Source organism: Hippocampus guttulatus, chromosome 11 (genome assembly GCF_054856545.1).
Source record: "Hippocampus guttulatus isolate MCC_2025c chromosome 11, RoL_Hgut_1.0, whole genome shotgun sequence".
In the NCBI taxonomy this organism is placed as follows: Eukaryota; Metazoa; Chordata; class Actinopteri; order Syngnathiformes; family Syngnathidae; genus Hippocampus; species Hippocampus guttulatus.
This window is the reverse complement of record NC_141271.1, coordinates 20,747,014-20,764,178: the sequence shown is the minus strand read 5'-3', so window position 1 is coordinate 20,764,178 and position 17,165 is coordinate 20,747,014. Positions and strand designations below refer to the sequence as shown.

Sequence of the window (17,165 nt, the reverse complement as noted above, 5' to 3'; positions counted from 1 at the left end):
TGGCTTAAACGATGTGTTTCGGCTTCAGCTGACTCGGAAATGTCCGTCTGTCGTAGGCACACAGTGGGCGACACCAAGGTGCCCTTCTGTCTGCAGTCATGCGTGAAGCCTCTCAAGTACGCCGTCGCCGTGCACGACCACGGCACCGAATATGTGCACAGTTTCATCGGGAAGGAGCCCAGCGGACTGCGCTTTAACAAGCTCTTTCTGGATGAAGACGGTGGGTCCATTCGGCCTTTTACCTTCAACCTTTGAGGCTGAAATGGCCTCCCGGTTGCCCAGATAACAACCAATCGTGGCTCAGCTTCGGAAAACACTTAGGCTGCGATTGCTCGTTACCTGAAATCTGAGCAACTGCGATGTCATTTTCAGCCCACAAAGAGCGGCAAAATGGCCGCCCCTTCAGACTGTTAAAAGCCGGGTGGATTTTGCCACTTAACTCATATTCCACTCACACGATATCGATCAGAACGCCGTGATTATAAGAGCGGATGTGCATATTAACGATCAAAACATTTTGCGGCTCGTTACTCAGCGGGAATACCTCCATGACGTAATCCTGTACTATTTAGTCACAACAGCTGTTGCGCAAGGAGATCATGTAGTTGAGGAATTCGCTGTGACGCAACTCGTCAAAAAGTTGGCCTTGCTGCCGCGTCACCCGATAAGCGTGCGGCTTGACGAGGGACTGGCTTAACCGCATAGTTTTGACGCGGCGCTGTCACCGTGCGTCAAGCTGCCGGCAAATGATTAACGGTAAAACAAACTTGGATCTTCGTGGCTTTACGAGCTTGTTTTGCACCGCGCGGCATCTTGTTTACAGTCGCGCTCGCTCCCAGGGGCAAGTTCACTTGCTCACATGCCACATATTAACTGAGCTATCGTTGCTTTGCAGATAAGCCCCACAACCCCATGGTGAACGCTGGCGCTATTGTGTGTACTTCCCTGATAAAGGTAAAAACAAGACACCGCTTTTCTTTTTTTCCACTTCACTTGGTGTCAATGTTCAAAAAAAATGTTGTTCCAAAGGCCTTTACTTGACTCATATGGACAATCTTGCAGTCACGATCGTATCAAATTGTTCCTTGAAACCCTTTGCCGCAAATCCCGCCGCGGTGTTGCTGCGCTGCGCCCTCCATCCGACCCAATCGTTGGACTTGTCATCGCGTCTTGCCGAAGAATTTCCGACCCTCGTCCACCACGTCTTGTTGTGATGATGAAAACCGGATTGACGCCGCATGTTTCAAGTGACCCAATTACAATTATTTTTTTTTTTGTTCTCACGTCGCACCATGTCGGATGCATCATGGTAAAGAGAGAAAAACAGGATTGGGGATCAAAATGTGAGGCCTTGCGAATATCTGCCGAGTTGAGTTCAGGGTAGACGCACAGATCGGATCGCATATCATCCGTGTCGGCTTGCCCTCATCGAAAATACAGCGATTGCTCATTCGCACACACCCGCGTCTGCCCAAACAAGCGAAATCAAACACACAGGACAATGCATCTGACTTTGACCGTATTTAATTGGTCAAAGTCAGATGCATTGTCCTGAGAAGAGGGAACTATTTGCAAACAGTGGCCGATGGAGTCCTGTGCTTGAAATCGTCTAAATCAACAAGCCAAGAGTCAACTGAGGCCAGCTAAAGCTTATGGAAGGTTTCACATGTGCATCATGTAAGCGGGATTGCTTTGCGCCTCGACCTGCTGTGGGCACGTGTGGCCTTATTTGCATACAGTTTGGATCTTACTCTGGTTTTCCATCAGTGTAAACGCAGACCCAATTGGGATACGTCTCACTTCAAATGAACATAGAGCTCAGGAAAAGAAAGAAATCAATTGAGGCAGATCACAAATCAAAGCAAAGACCATCGACGGTCAAGAAGGAGACGCGCAAGGGTTACGGCCAATTTGTCGGATTGATGCGTGGTCGTCACTGATGGAAGAGAACGGCCGAGGCCGTTTGATTCAATCCGATTTTGCCCCGTTTATCATTTGACGCGCGGCCAAACATGTTTTACTATAATACGGACATTTTCAAATACAAATGGGCAAAAACAAAGAACTACATTGAACATTTTCAAATATTATCCAATCATTGAAGTTACAAAAAATGTTGACTTTTGCACTTTCCAAATATTTGATTGCGTGACTATTTGAAATCATCAAAGTGACTTTCTGTCAAGCCGTTGGTTCCGTTTCTGCGGAATCGCAAAGCAATCTTCCTGCCTCACTTTGATCAAAGAAAGCACGCAAACTATTGGACATTGTTCTCCACGACTCACCATTCCAGTCAATCTGTATAGTTGAGTACACTTCGCAGGCCTCCAAATACACACCTTTGTTTCGACTTCAAAATGGCTCAACTGGACCTGCGACATAACAGGAGAGTTGACGACATAGATCCTTTCAAAGCTTTGTTTGAACCGTCATTGCTGATCCGCTTTATATTTTGGGTAGGGTGGGGCCTTTTGGCACCGATTGTACTTGAAGTATGGAAAACGGATGGCTGGATGGGATCGGTTGCTGCAGAAATGGAGCAAGCTCCTCAATTGAGTCGACGAAAAGTCACCTTCGAGCACCTCAACAAAACGGTCAACATTTGCGCCACTTTTCACAATAGCCTCTTTCACGCGACGTTTCGTAGCGTTCATTTTCTCGCGCCTTTCACGGGTAGCCCATCGGCTGGGGCGTTACCGTTGAGTTTGTTGGACAGCGCGAAGAGGCCAGAGAAGCGAGTCTCAGGTGCTCAAAGTTTACATCTCTGGTTGCGGCTTTCTCTTCATCCCTTTCACGTGGCCAGCGCCGCACCTCGGTACTGCCTTTAAAACGACGGTAATTCCCTCACAAATTGTAGGGGGATGGGGACAGAGCCATGCCCTGAATGGCAAAAAAAAAAAAGGTGAGTTATTGACTACATTACCACAAATAGATAAGATGTGAACCCGAAACACATGAATATACCTTCTAGTTTTAAACTCATCTTCCAACATGACTTTTAAACTATTTTATGAAAACATCAAGATGCAGCAAAGACTCTCCCCAACTTCAGCTTCCAGACTTGGCCTCCTCCTCAACATCCAAATCTTTTAGTCTCTTAATTTTAATCGCAGACGTATCATGTCTACATACTTCTTTGACGCCATTTACTCATCTGCGGCCATATCTCGACGTGTTCTTTAGTTCCTTTTTATAATCGGCAAACAAGCGGCTGTTGAATGAATGTCGGCGAGGTTCCATCAATCGTGCTGGCACACCTAACGATGTGTCGGAACTCGCCAAATTAGAGTCTCACTGATACGAGTCTGTTTTGAGTGGGCGCCTCTGGCTCATACGCTGCAAATGAGACACTTGTCTCTTCTCAAGTATGGCTTTGGTGACTATTTTATGAGTCCCAAGTCTAAAAAAAAGCGAGTGCGAAATGTAAAGCGCACAAGGGCCCCCTCGGGAAGACCGTAAAGACAGTCAGCATAAGGTGCCTTGAAAAAGTCTTCATACGACTTGAACCCTTTTCACATTTTGTGACCGCGCATGTATTTTCACTGGCGGCGGCAGCACTTCATCATCAAGCCACTCGATTCCAACTGTCAGCTAGTCTCGGCCATCCCTACAGACAAACACAACGCACAAGTCGGCGCCACTTTGCATACCGTTTGGCTTTCAGGTTACGTAGTTCAGCCGTCATGTGAAAGTGGCGCTTCGCCAACTGTGCCAAGTTGTGGTCGGAGCAACTTTTGTCTGTTACATAACACAAGATTGGCAGCTCATAAGCCATTCATTTGGTGGCTTCTTTTCACACCTGATGAACGGCCAAGCATTCCGCAGGGAACCCGGCTGAAGTCAATTTTCCATAACGTGTCGTCTTTAATTTCAGCGGGAAAATCTCTGGGATGTTTGCCGTGGCCGTATGCCCCCCCCCCCCCCCCCCGCGCCCCAAAGTGTTCCGTGGTGCTTGAAGGCTACATACTGTTGCTGTTTTTGTATGTTGCATATTTTCCAGACTTAGGAACTGTGGGAAATAATGACTGCTGCTGCAGGTCAAATGACGTTGGTAATTTTTTCTTCCTTTTCCATATCTTTCTCCCCCCCCCCCCGCCCCCCAACCCCATCAACCACCCCCCCCCCCCTCTTCCTGATCTTCTCCAATCAGCCTGTAGAAATCCTTTCTAGTGAAACTCCATCTGTGTATGTTTGTTTTCTATTTCTTCTGCACAGTTCGGCGTCGAGCTTAAAACTTAAGTTTTCATTCCTATTTGGGAAAACGTGTCATCTGTAAAAACATGACGGTTTGTGTGTGTTACGGCAATATGCAGATCAATGCATGTCCGTTTTATACTTGGTGCAATGTTCTCGAGGTTGGTAATGGGCAGCATCCGAAAAGGCGGCGCGCTAACGTATCCCCCCCGAAGCTTTGAAGTGCACTCGCAAAGATTCATGTTAGCTGACGTTCGGTTGAAAGAGAGACGCCTGCATCTGCACAACACTCGATTGCGGCACAAAAATTCTTTGTATTTGCCCGCAATGATTTTCAAATGCGACAACGGTAAGGAGCCGCGGCTTGAACCCTCCTGTCAAAACGATCCATTTCATCTCGTAAAAAAAATGGAAAGCAAATATTTTGAAATGTAAAAACAAGAGTATGGAACTTACTCCCTTGGTTTTATATACATATATATTTTTTAAATTCTCTCATTTTATATTAGCAAACATTCCTGCTATATCGCAGTGACACGAGGGGCTAAAAGGAGTGCATAAATATCTATTGTACATTTATAGTTTGTGTCAAACTTTACATTTGTTTAAAAAAACAAAACATGATTCATTTTGATTTAATGACTAAGCATATAGCGGGTCACGTTGGCAACGTTTTCGGTGTAGCCGAGACAACAGGAGGGTTAAGCAGCTTTTTGCACACGATCCCATATCATTTGAATTCATAAGCTTTTTTTTTTTTTTGGTATATAACACATCGACTGAAAGCCCATGCAACTGCAAACGATTTCGCTCTTGTCACCCTTAAACACAATCTGTAGTCATTCTCTTTAACCTGTATGTGATTTGACACTTGTTTTTAAACATCTATTCACATCTGCTCATTCTTTAGCACGCGTAGTGTTACCATTTTAGCGTAACAAATATTTCACCCGGTGGGAAGAGGGAAAAAAAAAAAACGACGCTTAACTGCCTTTTCTTTCTTATTCCCTCAGCAAGGTGAAGGTAACGCGGAAAAATTTGACTATGTAAGTATGAGCACGTCCCGATTCGAGTCGTGAAAATGGCCTAACGAGTTGGTTTGCGTGTCGTCAGGTCATGAACTTCTTGAAGGACATGGCGGGAAACGAGTACGTCGGTTTCAGCAACGCCACGTAAGTCATTTGAAAAATGACGACCGGAAAATGCGCTCATGGCCACGCTTCTCTTGCGATGGGGGCTGGCGCCTCTTCCCAAAGTCAGCTGCGATAAACTGCAACTCTGAGGAGGATAATGAACGCCGTAGCAAACTCATAGTCAGTCATCTCCTCTTTTGGTTTGACCTGGTCACTTTACGGGGGCGTTCCTTTTATTCGCCCCCTGACTGCGGCGCCACCGAGCGACGCAAACTCGAGGGGATGGGTTTGTCAGAACGGAATGGGCGAAAAAGTCTCAAGGACCCGTGCGCAAAATCCAACCGGGGGAATCAGACATTTTGCTTTGAGGTGGACATTTTGGCTACAAATTCCACCAATAGTGCGCCCTGAAAACTTACATGCACGCACACGCGCACACATCAATCAGACACCAATTTGTATTCAAACATACTGAAGAAATACGAAATATATTTCATGTAGTGGTAGTCGGTATGTGCCATGCGCCTGATTTATGCTATGCGATCACCGGCTCGGGTTGCAAGATGGCCACATGATTGCATGAAGCTGCACTGAACACATGAGGGACCCACATGAGGGAGGGGCAGTGGAATTTCCACATACGCTCTCACACACACACACACACTCGATTCAAAGCGAAGTAATGACAGTGCTGTGTTTGTGTAACAGATTCCAGTCTGAGCGCGACTCAGGAGACAGGAACTTTGCCATCGGCTACTACTTGAAAGAAAAAAAGGTTTGACCTCCTTTCGTAATGTGCAATGGATCGTCTTTCAGGATATAATCATACGAGACTTTCAATTAACTCATTTAGCACCAGCCAATTCTGGACCAAGTCTGAAAAGACGTTTAAAAACGTCTTTGGGAGTGAATGAGTTCATTTGATGGGAAAGTTCAGTTGTTCAATTCAAAAGTGGAACTGGTGTATTGAAGTATACACATTCATGAAACGACTTTTCACGAGGCCAGGTCCCACCTCATTTCTGTATTTAAAAAAAAAAAAAAAAAGCAATTCTGGTGACTTTGGGGCTTTGGTTAGCTGTGAGCTACAATTTAAATGACAGGGACAAAAGGACATACTTGATTGTGTGTCATGAATCCGTCTGGGACGTTTCACTTTTTGGGACGTTTGACTTTTCGAACGGAGCGACGAGCGTACGTACGGCAATGAAGTCTGCGACTATCGTGAGCCTCTGCGTTCATTTCAACATCAACAACTCGCAAGAAAAATACACAAAATAGCTTTGGCTGCACATGGATAAAAAATGATGGGAATCGTGAGATCAATTGATTTGTATTTCTCTCTCTTTGCCCCGGGAAACATCAACGCCGTCCCCCGGGAAGCAGGCGCAACATAAAAACAAGCGCATTAACTCATTCACTCCCAAAGACGTTTTTAAACGTCTTTTCAGACATGGTCCAGAATTGGCTGCTACTGAATGAGTTAAGGACAAAGGACGGATGTTAGATCACTTTTTCTTTGTTCCATTTTTCAAATGCTTTTCTTTTCAAAACATTCGCATTTGTCTGCCGCACCGCTTTTTGTCTAAAGACACGTTTCTTTTCTCCTCCGCAGTGTTTTCCTGAGGGGACGGACATGACGTCCGTGCTGGACCTCTACTTTCAGGTGGGATCACGCATGCTCCTTCCAACTGGGCCTCCTTTACAAATTCTTTTCTCTCTCCCCCATGATGTCATTTGTTCCTGGCTGACATTTTTTCAATTCCCATTTCAACCAGTTGGCGAGAGTTTGAATGCTAAGTGTTGTTGGACTTTTGCGACGTACTTTTCGGGCCACTTTTCATTCATCTCCCAAAGTCTTCCACTCTGTCAGCAAGTCAGCGGTGATCAACAAACGCCGGTTTTGCTCGATCAAAGCACTTTTTGGCGATCCGTGTGAAGTGCCAGTTTTGGAGTTCATTTTGTGTTCCTACCGACAAACTGCTCATTTCGCCAAAGCCATCGCGATACAAAACATCGGTCCCCTTTCATCTCGGCTCATGACGTAGTAAGTAATGCTCGCTTGCGCATTTTTATTTATTTTTTCCTCTTCAGCTGTGCTCCATCGAGGTGAACTGCGAGAGCGCCAGCGTGATGGCCGCCACGATGGCCAACGGCGGCATCTGCCCCATCTCGGGCGAGCGCGTTCTCAGCCCCGAGGCCGTCAGGGACACCCTGAGCCTCATGCACTCCTGCGGCATGTACGATTTCTCCGGACAGTTTGCCTTCCACGTGAGTACAAAAGAGGCTTGGAATACGCGCTCATGCGGACGGGCGGGTTTGGCCCGGATTAGCTTGCGTCGCGGGTCAAATCCGCCCATTTAAAAAAGGGAGGGAAAAAAAAACATTCCAGGCTTAGTTCACAAGAATGTGATCTTTAGACCACCCGTTTCAGACTCTTTTTGACAACGGGTCAAATTGACCCCCCCCCCCGAGATATTTTGGGCTGTTCCAGAGAAGCAGCGTATTAGCATATGCGCTCGAAAGTTAATACCAAATTGTCATCAGGACTGATTTATGTCGGCGCTACAGTGATACGGCCCCGTTTTCTCATTATTGGCTGACAAATCGCTTTGGTGTCATTTTGTGGCATCTTGGTGCGGAAGAATTGCTGAAGTAGGGGCGGGGATGGGGCATGCTTCATTTAACTCATTCAGTACCTGCCAATTCTGGACCAAGTCTGAAAAGACGTTGAGAAACGTCTTTGGGAGTGAATGAGTTAATCAGCTCATTGCCTTCTTGCTTTGTTGCTATCTTGTAACGTACAGAATATGACAAATCTTTTTGGTGGCTGTCATTTGTTCACAGATATTCGCAACTCCGTTTGGTCTCATCTGTTTTTTGTTTTTTCTAGTGGAAGCACTTAAAGGAAGGATTCTTAATGAAACCTTTCAGACTAATTTTTACAAATATTTAACCCGAGCTCAATGAGATTTGGATGCTTTTGGCTCACGGGTCAACTTGACCCCGCAAGATTACTGCTGCATCACGAGGGTTGACGCTCTTCAAACGAGTTGCGCCATTTGAACCGAGCAAGTTGTCTCTTGAAACTCTCCCAAAGCACATGAGCCGTCTGTCACGTCATTCCATACATTCCACATCAAGCACTTCAAGCTGGAACCCGATCGTTGCGACAGCGCACTTTCCTCCCTAAGCGAGTGGCGGCGCGTGCCGCGTCACAGCCGCACAGAAGAAAAAAAAAGAAGACGAGAATTTTCTGTCGTTCAGAAACTTGACGTGAACACGAAGTTAACTTTCCGTTTTTGCCACGCCAGGTGGGGCTGCCGGCCAAGTCGGGCGTGTCGGGGGGCATCCTGCTGGTGGTGCCCAACGTGATGGGCATCATGTGCTGGTCGCCGCCCTTGGACAAAATGGGCAACTCGGTCAGAGGGATTCAGTTCTGCACGGTACGATGTAACTCACAAGTCGGGTGACAATCCGACACGCCTCGCGTCTCGGGAAATACCGACGCGCGGACGCGGCCGTCCGAAAGCTCCTATTACCCGAACGTCAAATTCCTCAAACGTGACCGTCTCTGTCTAACCTTTTGGATTTTACGCTCACTCAAACCAAGAGCAGAACATACGAAGTTCGCATCAAACACAAACAAGCAACGGGGACGCCCGCCCATATTTTCTACGACCGTATTCGGATGCGTCGCGCCGTCGTCCGGAGGTCGGCAACCGGCGACGTGGTTCTTTCACCCTTCCGCCGTGGCTCTCTGTGACTTTGGACAATAGACGCCGACCTCATTTGAATTGAAATGCATTTTTCAAACGCCGTACCAAATTTCAAGATGGCGCTATTGCTCAAAGTATGCGTCGCAACGACGCGGACAAAGCCAAGACGAGGAAAGTTCCCCAACAAAACGCCGCGGGCCGCACGAAACGATGTTGAAAAGAAATGTCGCTCGCGCCTGACAAAATTGGGTGAAAATCAAGCCGACGTCAGTGCGCTGGCGCTACGCGGCAAAAAATCACATGAATTAAGGATATCGAGACGTTGAACAAGACAAGACACCCCAATGACTTTTTGTCCTAGTTGGGAGTGCGCCGCGGGATTCGTTAGGAAGGCGCACGTGCGTCCGGGAGCCGGGCCCAGATCGTTGATTCATGCGTTGCCAATTCGATCCTCGTCCTCACATCTTTCATGTCGTATTTGCATCGCAGGACCTGGTGCAACTTTTTAATTTCCACAACTACGACAACTTGAGGCACTTTGCAAAGAAGCTCGATCCTCGCCGGGAGGGAGGAGAACAGCGGGTAAGGACACGCGACACCGCCCCCAACCTTCGCCCACCCCAGGCTTCTTCGCGCGCTAGTCCGCCGTCGTGAACTCAACCGCCCACAAATGTTTGAAAACACGCTAGAGACGACGAGGACGGGACGCGCGGTGTCCATAACCGTCCCGTTCCCAAAACATCCGCTCGGCTTCACGCGTTCCCTCTCGGTCAAAAACGGAAGGCGTTTGTTTTTACTTCCTCGGAAGAAGGTGAAGCGCCGCGAACGCCGACCGGAGCGCGGGGCGCAGCGCGCGGCCCCTTTTTGCCGTCTCGGAATTTGTGACTAACGTGTTATTCCTGTGGATTGACATGGCAGCAATTCCGCGGACCGCTGGACTATGAGAGCCTCCAACAGGAGCTCGCTCTGAAAGCCCCCCTTTGGAAAAAAGTCTCGCCCAACGAGTCGCACCAAGACACCTCCACCACCGTAGTCTATCGGATGGACAACGTCAGCGAATAGGTCGGACCCATATACGTCCGCGCAGTCTATCGCCGCTGCGTCACCCTCAAATAGTTATGGCACTCGGGGGGGGGGGGGACTATTTATTGCTCGTGAAGCAGTTACTGCTGTGTTTTGTTGTCTTTGAATTCTTTTGCGACGGACATCCGGGATATGTTACTCTCTCGTTTATTTTTCGGACCGACCCGCTAGCTGCCTTCGTGCGTACGCGACACCGTCACTTTAATGACACTCACTACAAGCTCGCGTTTAATACGCCGTGCGCGCGCGTACGTGAAACGCCGCGCTCTAATCGGTCGGTGATTGACAGATGAATAGGAACAAGGTAGTCTCGGTTGAGTGAACTTCCGCTCCAATATTAGCACAGTCGAACTCAGGCAAAGTTGTCGAAAATGCCAATCTCCTCCAGAGGTGTTTGCTAATCTTTACTGAGCCAAGGTACACGTTTTGCCGTAGGGAAAGTGGAACGGGGGGGGGGGGGGGGGATACGTAAAACCTGACTCACAAATTGACTTCAGAAATGCATTGCACTTGTTTCGACGGGAATGCAGCCGTTTCGACTGTAAAATTTGTCAGCTACGTTTTTTTCAACGGGTCTTGCCCGGTGGCGAAATTCAAGCTTGAGTAGAATTGTTTTGTAATGATGAACAGAAAGCAGTCGAGGGCAGCGTAGCATCGCTGGATTTGTGATGCGCAAAGCTTCCGAGTTGAAGAGAAAGATTAGGGGCGATTCTCAGCTTGTCGTGTCCATTAGGATGCAAGTCAGACGTGCCGAGTGCACCTCGCACTCGGGACAGAATCTGGACGAATCAAGATTCCTTGGAACTGTTTTCAATTGTGCGTGTGTTAGGGGAGGTGGGGGTACATAATATATTTCATTTAAAAACAAATTTTTAGTCTCAAGACACCGCCTGTTTTCCAGTATTGTCTCAAGTTTTTATGTATAGCCGTCAGTCACCTCAATCTCGAACTACTGCGACCGGCAATACTTGTCCGGGGGCGGGAATGTCGTGCCCGTCACCGCCGTGGCGCCGCTTTTCACTTGACTTCGATTCAACGGGGTCAGCTGCTGCTGCTGCTGCTATCGTGACTATCAGGTCACGGGTAGTTTTGACAGGCTCGTGACCGTTGTTGGTGTTGCGGGAGTTGTTGTTACAAAGGATTCGAAAAGAGTTTGATGGGACGTCTTAGGGAAGACGGCCTCGTTCTAATTGCTTGTCATCGTCGGCTGCCTATTTCCGAAATACACCGTTTGTGTGTGAGCGCTTGTGGATTGTGCCAGAATGTGGCGTGGGGGGGGGGGGGGGCTAGCGGTGCGCTGGCATGCAATAACAACAACGGATTGGTTTTAAATAGACGGGTGGGGGGGGGGGGGTTGTCCTTTAATTCGACAGAGAAGTAGCATGTCACACCAGAGGAATTTATCAGTTGATCGTTTTGGAGAGGGAACGACGTCCGAAATGCATGATGAGCAAAAAGTTCAAGGGTTGCAAAGTGGTGATTATTTAAAAAAAAAAAAAAGAAGTAATCAAACGAAATGAATCCGCACACCGTCTGCACATTTTCCTGAAATCTACAATGGCAACCAATCCGACTCAAATGCAAATCCAAGTCGCCGGCCGGCCAGAGGATTTTGAATGTTTTGATTTGGCTTCTCGACTCGTCATTCTCACTGTTTGCATGCACATTTTTTTTTTCTATAATTTGTATGATAATTATGTAAAATCACAGAGTTGTAAACTACATGTTATTCTTTTTGTTGATTTGTGTCTTGGGACATAATCAGTTGTATGTACATTGGAAATGGAGGGTTCCCAAAAGGAAAAAAAAAGTTCAATAATTAGGAATTGTTGAATGAATGAACCCTCCACTTCCAAGTTCATCATTGTTTTTTGGGGTTTTTTTGTCTTTGGATTTCTTTTTTGTCTGTCCACATTGAGTGTACCTTGTACATAATGTCTCCATAAAAGTCACAATTGTAACTTGTTCCATTCATGTTCTGCATTTGTTTCTTTGACTGACAGATATATATGTATATATATATATATATCTGTCTCACACTCACACACGCACACACACACACAGATCTGATGTTGTTAAAATCCAATAAAGCACTTTTAGCTCTTCACATGGACATTTTTAGACTTTAGTGCCATGTTTAATTGGATGTGGCAATTAGGAACGGTGTAGGGCAGGTTGCGGCACGTCAGGTGGGGGGAGGAACAGATGGCCAGAAGAGAGAGAGAGCAAGCAGCAATGCCGGCTAATGTGTGTGTGTTTGGGGGTGGGGTTGCAAGCAGATGTGTCCAAACTATGGCCCGGGGTCCATTTGTGGCCCATTGTCCATTTTCCAGCGGCCCACAGCATATACTTGAAGTGACATTTGCTACTAATGCATTTGTTTTCTACACTTTGAGCTTTTCTAAATACAAGCAAAAATGGTTCCCTCCACTTTCTGATCCGTGTCAAGGCCCAAATAGTGAACTTCTCACATGAAGGACCACTTGAAAAATGGTCATCTTACAACAGATTGCTCCCGTTTTGGTTTATGAATATCGAGATGGGTTTCGGGCCACTCTTCAGTGCAGGAGCAGATACCGTATTGCCCAAATCTAATCACTATTATATAAAAAAATGCAGTTAATTGACTGATTTGGGTGTGCTTGATAAAATATCAAGTCAAGACACTTTCAAGTGGTCCTTTGATTTTTCTGTATTTGGCACGTCACACCTGCTAGCATGTTGCTAGAGCAGACAAGAGAATCAACCGTGATACCATCAGCACAACAACTCTTGATAACACGGTTAAAAAAAAAAAAAGTAAAACAATCTATTATTGGTGCACGGTTGGAGAGGCAATGGACAAAACCAAAAGAAGCAATAATCAAGAGCAAGTAAAGCAACTGCAAGTATGCTGTTGGAGAGGAGGTAAACGGCAAGAGCGACACACAACCGCGTCTGCTAACTTGCTAATGTATAGTTTGGGGGGGGGGGGGGGGTCCACAATAACGCCGCAACTGGCCTCAAGCGGTTTAGCGCCACTCCCAATTGAAGTTTACTCTCAAGAGAATTACACCAAAACAAAACTTACAAAAGTGCAAGCTTAAATGCTAACGGACAATACAAAAAGCGGTAGGATGGCAAAATAAAATAAATAAATCCATAAGATGTTGCCACAATTTTGATATAACCTCATAAAATTGAAATTAACATGAACATCCCGTGTGAAAATTGACACGCTGCAGCGTCGTCGTCAGGTCTTTGCATTTCTTCATCAAAACGGTGTCGTGTGTTTGTGTTATGCTGCCCCCCGATGGCCAAGGGGCGCACACCAGAATGAGTGGCCCCATGCCGGTTGAGTGATGCCAGTTGAGATTTTTCGCTGACGTTCGGAGAGCGGACAGGCAGAATGCCACAAAATATTTCCTCGTGGTTTTGCCGGTTGGCCAAGGGGAGGGCAAGAGGAGGTCGCTATTGGGTCGGCGCGGGCTTCGCACCGTGGGACGCGCGCGTGAAGGAGGTCCAAAATGAGCAATTGTGACTGTGTGGTTTGTGTCTTCAGGTCAAGTCTGTCATTAACTTGCTGTTTGCCGCCTACACAGGAGACGTCTCTGCACTGAGGAGGTGAACCACAAACCCGGTCGCATGTTTGAAACATCTCCTTTTGAAAAATTGACGCGGATATTTTTAAGTTTCAAAAAAGATCTCGATGACGAGTTCTCTGTGCCAATTTGACCTGCCTGTTTTGAAATGTGAACATTTAGATGGTAAAACACTTGGGGGTCGGGGTCAGATTGACCCACGCAATCTCAAATTTAAAAATTGAAGTTTTAAAACCCACATGTCAAACGGAGCCGTGTGTTCTCAAGTGGAAATGTTAAAAATTGACCCAATTGGCTAAAAATGATGCAAAACCTCTTCGGGTCAAACTGACCTGCGTTCTAAGGCTGAAAAATCGAGATACAAAAACTCCCTGGGTGAACCACGTAGTTTTTCAGAGAGGGGGGGAAAAAATACAGTCGGGGTCAAATTGACCCACAATTTATTTAAGTGTAAAAATTTGGATTTGGGGTAAAAAGGAAGATCAAATATAAATCTTTAAATGGCTTTTTTGGTGCCTTTTTCCAATTGTATTCTATTGAATGTCAATTGATTTTTCACGCAAATCTCATACCTCTACCCTTAAAACGTTTTGGGTCCAACTGACCCGCTCTTTTAAAATTATTAATTTAAAAATAATAATTTTCGGCCAAATACGGACAATGTTAAATATACTAAACTGGAAGCGGCCGGCGCAAGAAAGAAAGGTTGACTAAAAGTCCCAAGCTGCTTTCTTTTTCTGGGCAACTTTCATCCACTCATTGCTGTGACATTTGAGTTCTCCTCCCGTCATTGCGGTTTGCCCCAAGGGGAGCCTTAAACTAAAGTGTCTGTATGCAGGTTTGCCTTGTCGTCCATGGACATGGAGCAGAGGGACTACGACTCCAGAACGGCCTTGCACGTGGCTGCGGCTGAGGGTAGCGTACACAAATGCAACTTGCCATGATTAGCTTCACATCCGTCTGCCGCCGCCTTGGCCATCCCAAAAAAAAAACGCATGCGGGAAGCGGTTTGCTGGAGGAAAGGTGAAAGGAACTCTCACTGACGCAGGAGCAGCGTGTGAGGCGGGGGCATAACCCCCACAGGGGGGACATTTTAGCTGCCCAAAAGGAAAATTCGAACCCGGAATTGTAGAGCCGTGAGGCAGTCTAATCACCGGGCTAATCATAGTGATTTCATTTTCTTTTTTTTCTTTTCCAAAATGCTTCATTTTAGTTTGTGAGTTGATTTTTTGCAAAATAGTACTTGGCCAATGCGAGACAACAAAAAAGGGGACTAAATTACACAATAAAGTAAACCACAATCTTCCAGCAACCCTATGACCTTCCTTTTTCTGTCAGGATGTACAGCAAAACCGAAATGAACACATTTAAAATTAATTGCAACTGCTCGTGGATGATATTGACAAAAAAGGACATTTTTGTGATAATTTCGTTTATTTATTTTTATTATTAAAAAGAATTTTGGTTTTAACCCAAATGTTTTGTCGCCCGACCAATTATAGTTTGGGCGATTTTGTTTTGTTCGGCGCTAGCCACTACTCCTCCCCGCCGACTCGGTTTGCTTACTTGAATCCATTTTTTTTGGACAATCACAATCTGCCTAATCCGTCCCAACACTTTTGCTCGTCAAACAGACTTGCAAAGGAATAAAGCGAATAAAATACCAAGTTGTAAAAATCATTCGCTTGAAATGATCGCGTAACGCCCGCGAGCCGGCGTCGTCACCGTCGCGGGGGCGAGCGGCGGAAGGTTTTCGGCCATTTTTCAGACACAAACCCGATCGAGCGCTCTGGCCGGTTCAACGGCAAGCCGAAGAAAAAGCGCGGCCAAAGTCGGGCGATCTCCTTGTGACCGCGCTTGTGCTTGCAGGTCACACGGAGGTGGCGCGTTTCCTGCTGGAGGCCTGTAAGGTCAACCCGGTCCCCAGAGACAGGTGGGTGTCGAAAAAAGTCGAATGACGCCACCCTCCGTTCAAATGCCAGCATTTCCTGGGACCAAGATCAATCATTCCCAAACTTTTTCCACCATTCATGTGACCGTCACAACTCGGGACTGGGGGGAGAACAAAAAAAAAAAAAGTGACGCAACTGAGAAAGTGTGGTTGCGCATGTGCGCACCCCCCGGGACGTGGCCTTGGTCAGAATCAAGCAAACGCATTCAAAGGGCGCCCAAAGAAAATAGACGGCTGGGCGTTTTCTGTGTTTTTTTTTGTTTTTTTTTTTGCCGTCTGACCGCGAGCGACGAGCGTGCCCGGTCAAATAACGTCCTTGTGCGCGCGCAGGTGGGGGAACACGCCGATGGACGAGGCCGTGCACTTCGGCCACCACGACGTGGTGGCCATCTTGCAGCCGCACGCCGACAAACATCGGGCGGCCGACCCCTCGGGCGACGACGAGAGCGCAGAGAAGAGCTTGGACAGCCTGCTGTAGAAGCGGCGCCGTCTTTTGCATTCCCATCGGATCTTCAGTCTGAAAAGACGCGCTTCGAACCCCAATTGCTTCGTTCATCATCTCCAATTATCTCCGTGGAAATTGCTCTCTCTGTGTTCTTTTGGCGAGTCTTGTGCATTCTCTGATTGTGGCCGTTGCCGTGCGTGGAAATTGTTGTCGCGCTGACTATTTGCCGAGAGCCTTTGTTGGACTTCTGCCGTTGGACGAGCGCAACCGCCCGTCTCCGTTTTTAGAGCGTTCAAACTATTTATCAACTCACGCAAAGATGAATGTATTTGAAGCTGATTTTTCGGGAGTTCTTTTCCAAAATGCTAAAAAATTAATATATAAATACACACACACACACAGTCGAACTAGTGTCGCATTTGGATATTTATCCGTTTCCTACCTTCGTCATAGCGCTCATTCCTTTTTAACGCATTCAGTAGCAGCCAATTCTGGACCAAGTCTGAAAAGACGTTTAAAAACGTCTTTGGGAGTGAATGAGTTAATTGCAACGTAAATTCAAGGTCACTTGAGCACATTTGACATTTCAGAATTGCACATCAAGTGGCATTCATCAGAAGCCAGGAAGTAGCTCGGCGCTTCACAAAGGCTGCCATCTCGCCCCGGGGATGCGCCGCTTAACTTGTGTCAATCAAGCCGTCTCATTTTGCTCAGACAAATCTCAAATGCGCATTTAGGGACAGTGCTTTCTCTCAACGGGTTGAGGGTGTTTTGGAAAAGAACTCCACATGCGATCGATGCTGATGTGCAACTTTGGGTGGGGGGGGGGGGGGGGAGTACACCAACTCAAGACGTTAGATAGCTTGATTTATCTTTTTTTTTTTTCTTCTGAAAAGTGATTTTCTGTCTATTTGTGAAACGTGTCCATTCAAAAGAAATGTAAAGCGGCCGCCATTTTGAAGTCGGCGAGCACAATGAGCCACGCGCACTCCCATTTTCGCAGCGAATGAGCACGCGGCTACTCATCATCTCTGTGATTGCATAAAAAGGTCCCAATTA

The 17,165-nt window shown here is 46.8% G+C and overlaps 1 protein-coding gene across 2 annotated transcripts in view; it reads left to right on the top strand.

The window, feature by feature from the left end:
* Positions 1 to 17,165, top strand: part of LOC147198610 (glutaminase kidney isoform, mitochondrial-like) — a 25,263-nt gene extending 8,098 nt beyond the window's left edge. The window contains exons 6-18 of one of the 2 annotated variants that reach the window (XM_086124491.1): positions 57 to 220; positions 896 to 954; positions 5,208 to 5,240; positions 5,308 to 5,366; positions 6,036 to 6,102; positions 6,943 to 6,993; positions 7,422 to 7,598; positions 8,642 to 8,773; positions 9,536 to 9,628; positions 13,671 to 13,732; positions 14,549 to 14,625; positions 15,580 to 15,643; positions 15,992 to 17,165. In XM_086124491.1, the coding sequence (XP_085980617.1) occupies positions 57 to 220; positions 896 to 954; positions 5,208 to 5,240; positions 5,308 to 5,366; positions 6,036 to 6,102; positions 6,943 to 6,993; positions 7,422 to 7,598; positions 8,642 to 8,773; positions 9,536 to 9,628; positions 13,671 to 13,732; positions 14,549 to 14,625; positions 15,580 to 15,643; positions 15,992 to 16,139 (1,186 nt within the window). In that variant the 3' untranslated portion in view covers positions 16,140 to 17,165. Of the gene's footprint in view, positions 1 to 56; positions 221 to 895; positions 955 to 5,207; positions 5,241 to 5,307; positions 5,367 to 6,035; positions 6,103 to 6,942; positions 6,994 to 7,421; positions 7,599 to 8,641; positions 8,774 to 9,535; positions 9,629 to 9,964; positions 12,095 to 13,670; positions 13,733 to 14,548; positions 14,626 to 15,579; positions 15,644 to 15,991 lie in introns of those variants that run through there. The other variant, XM_086124492.1, reaches the window with a different exon arrangement.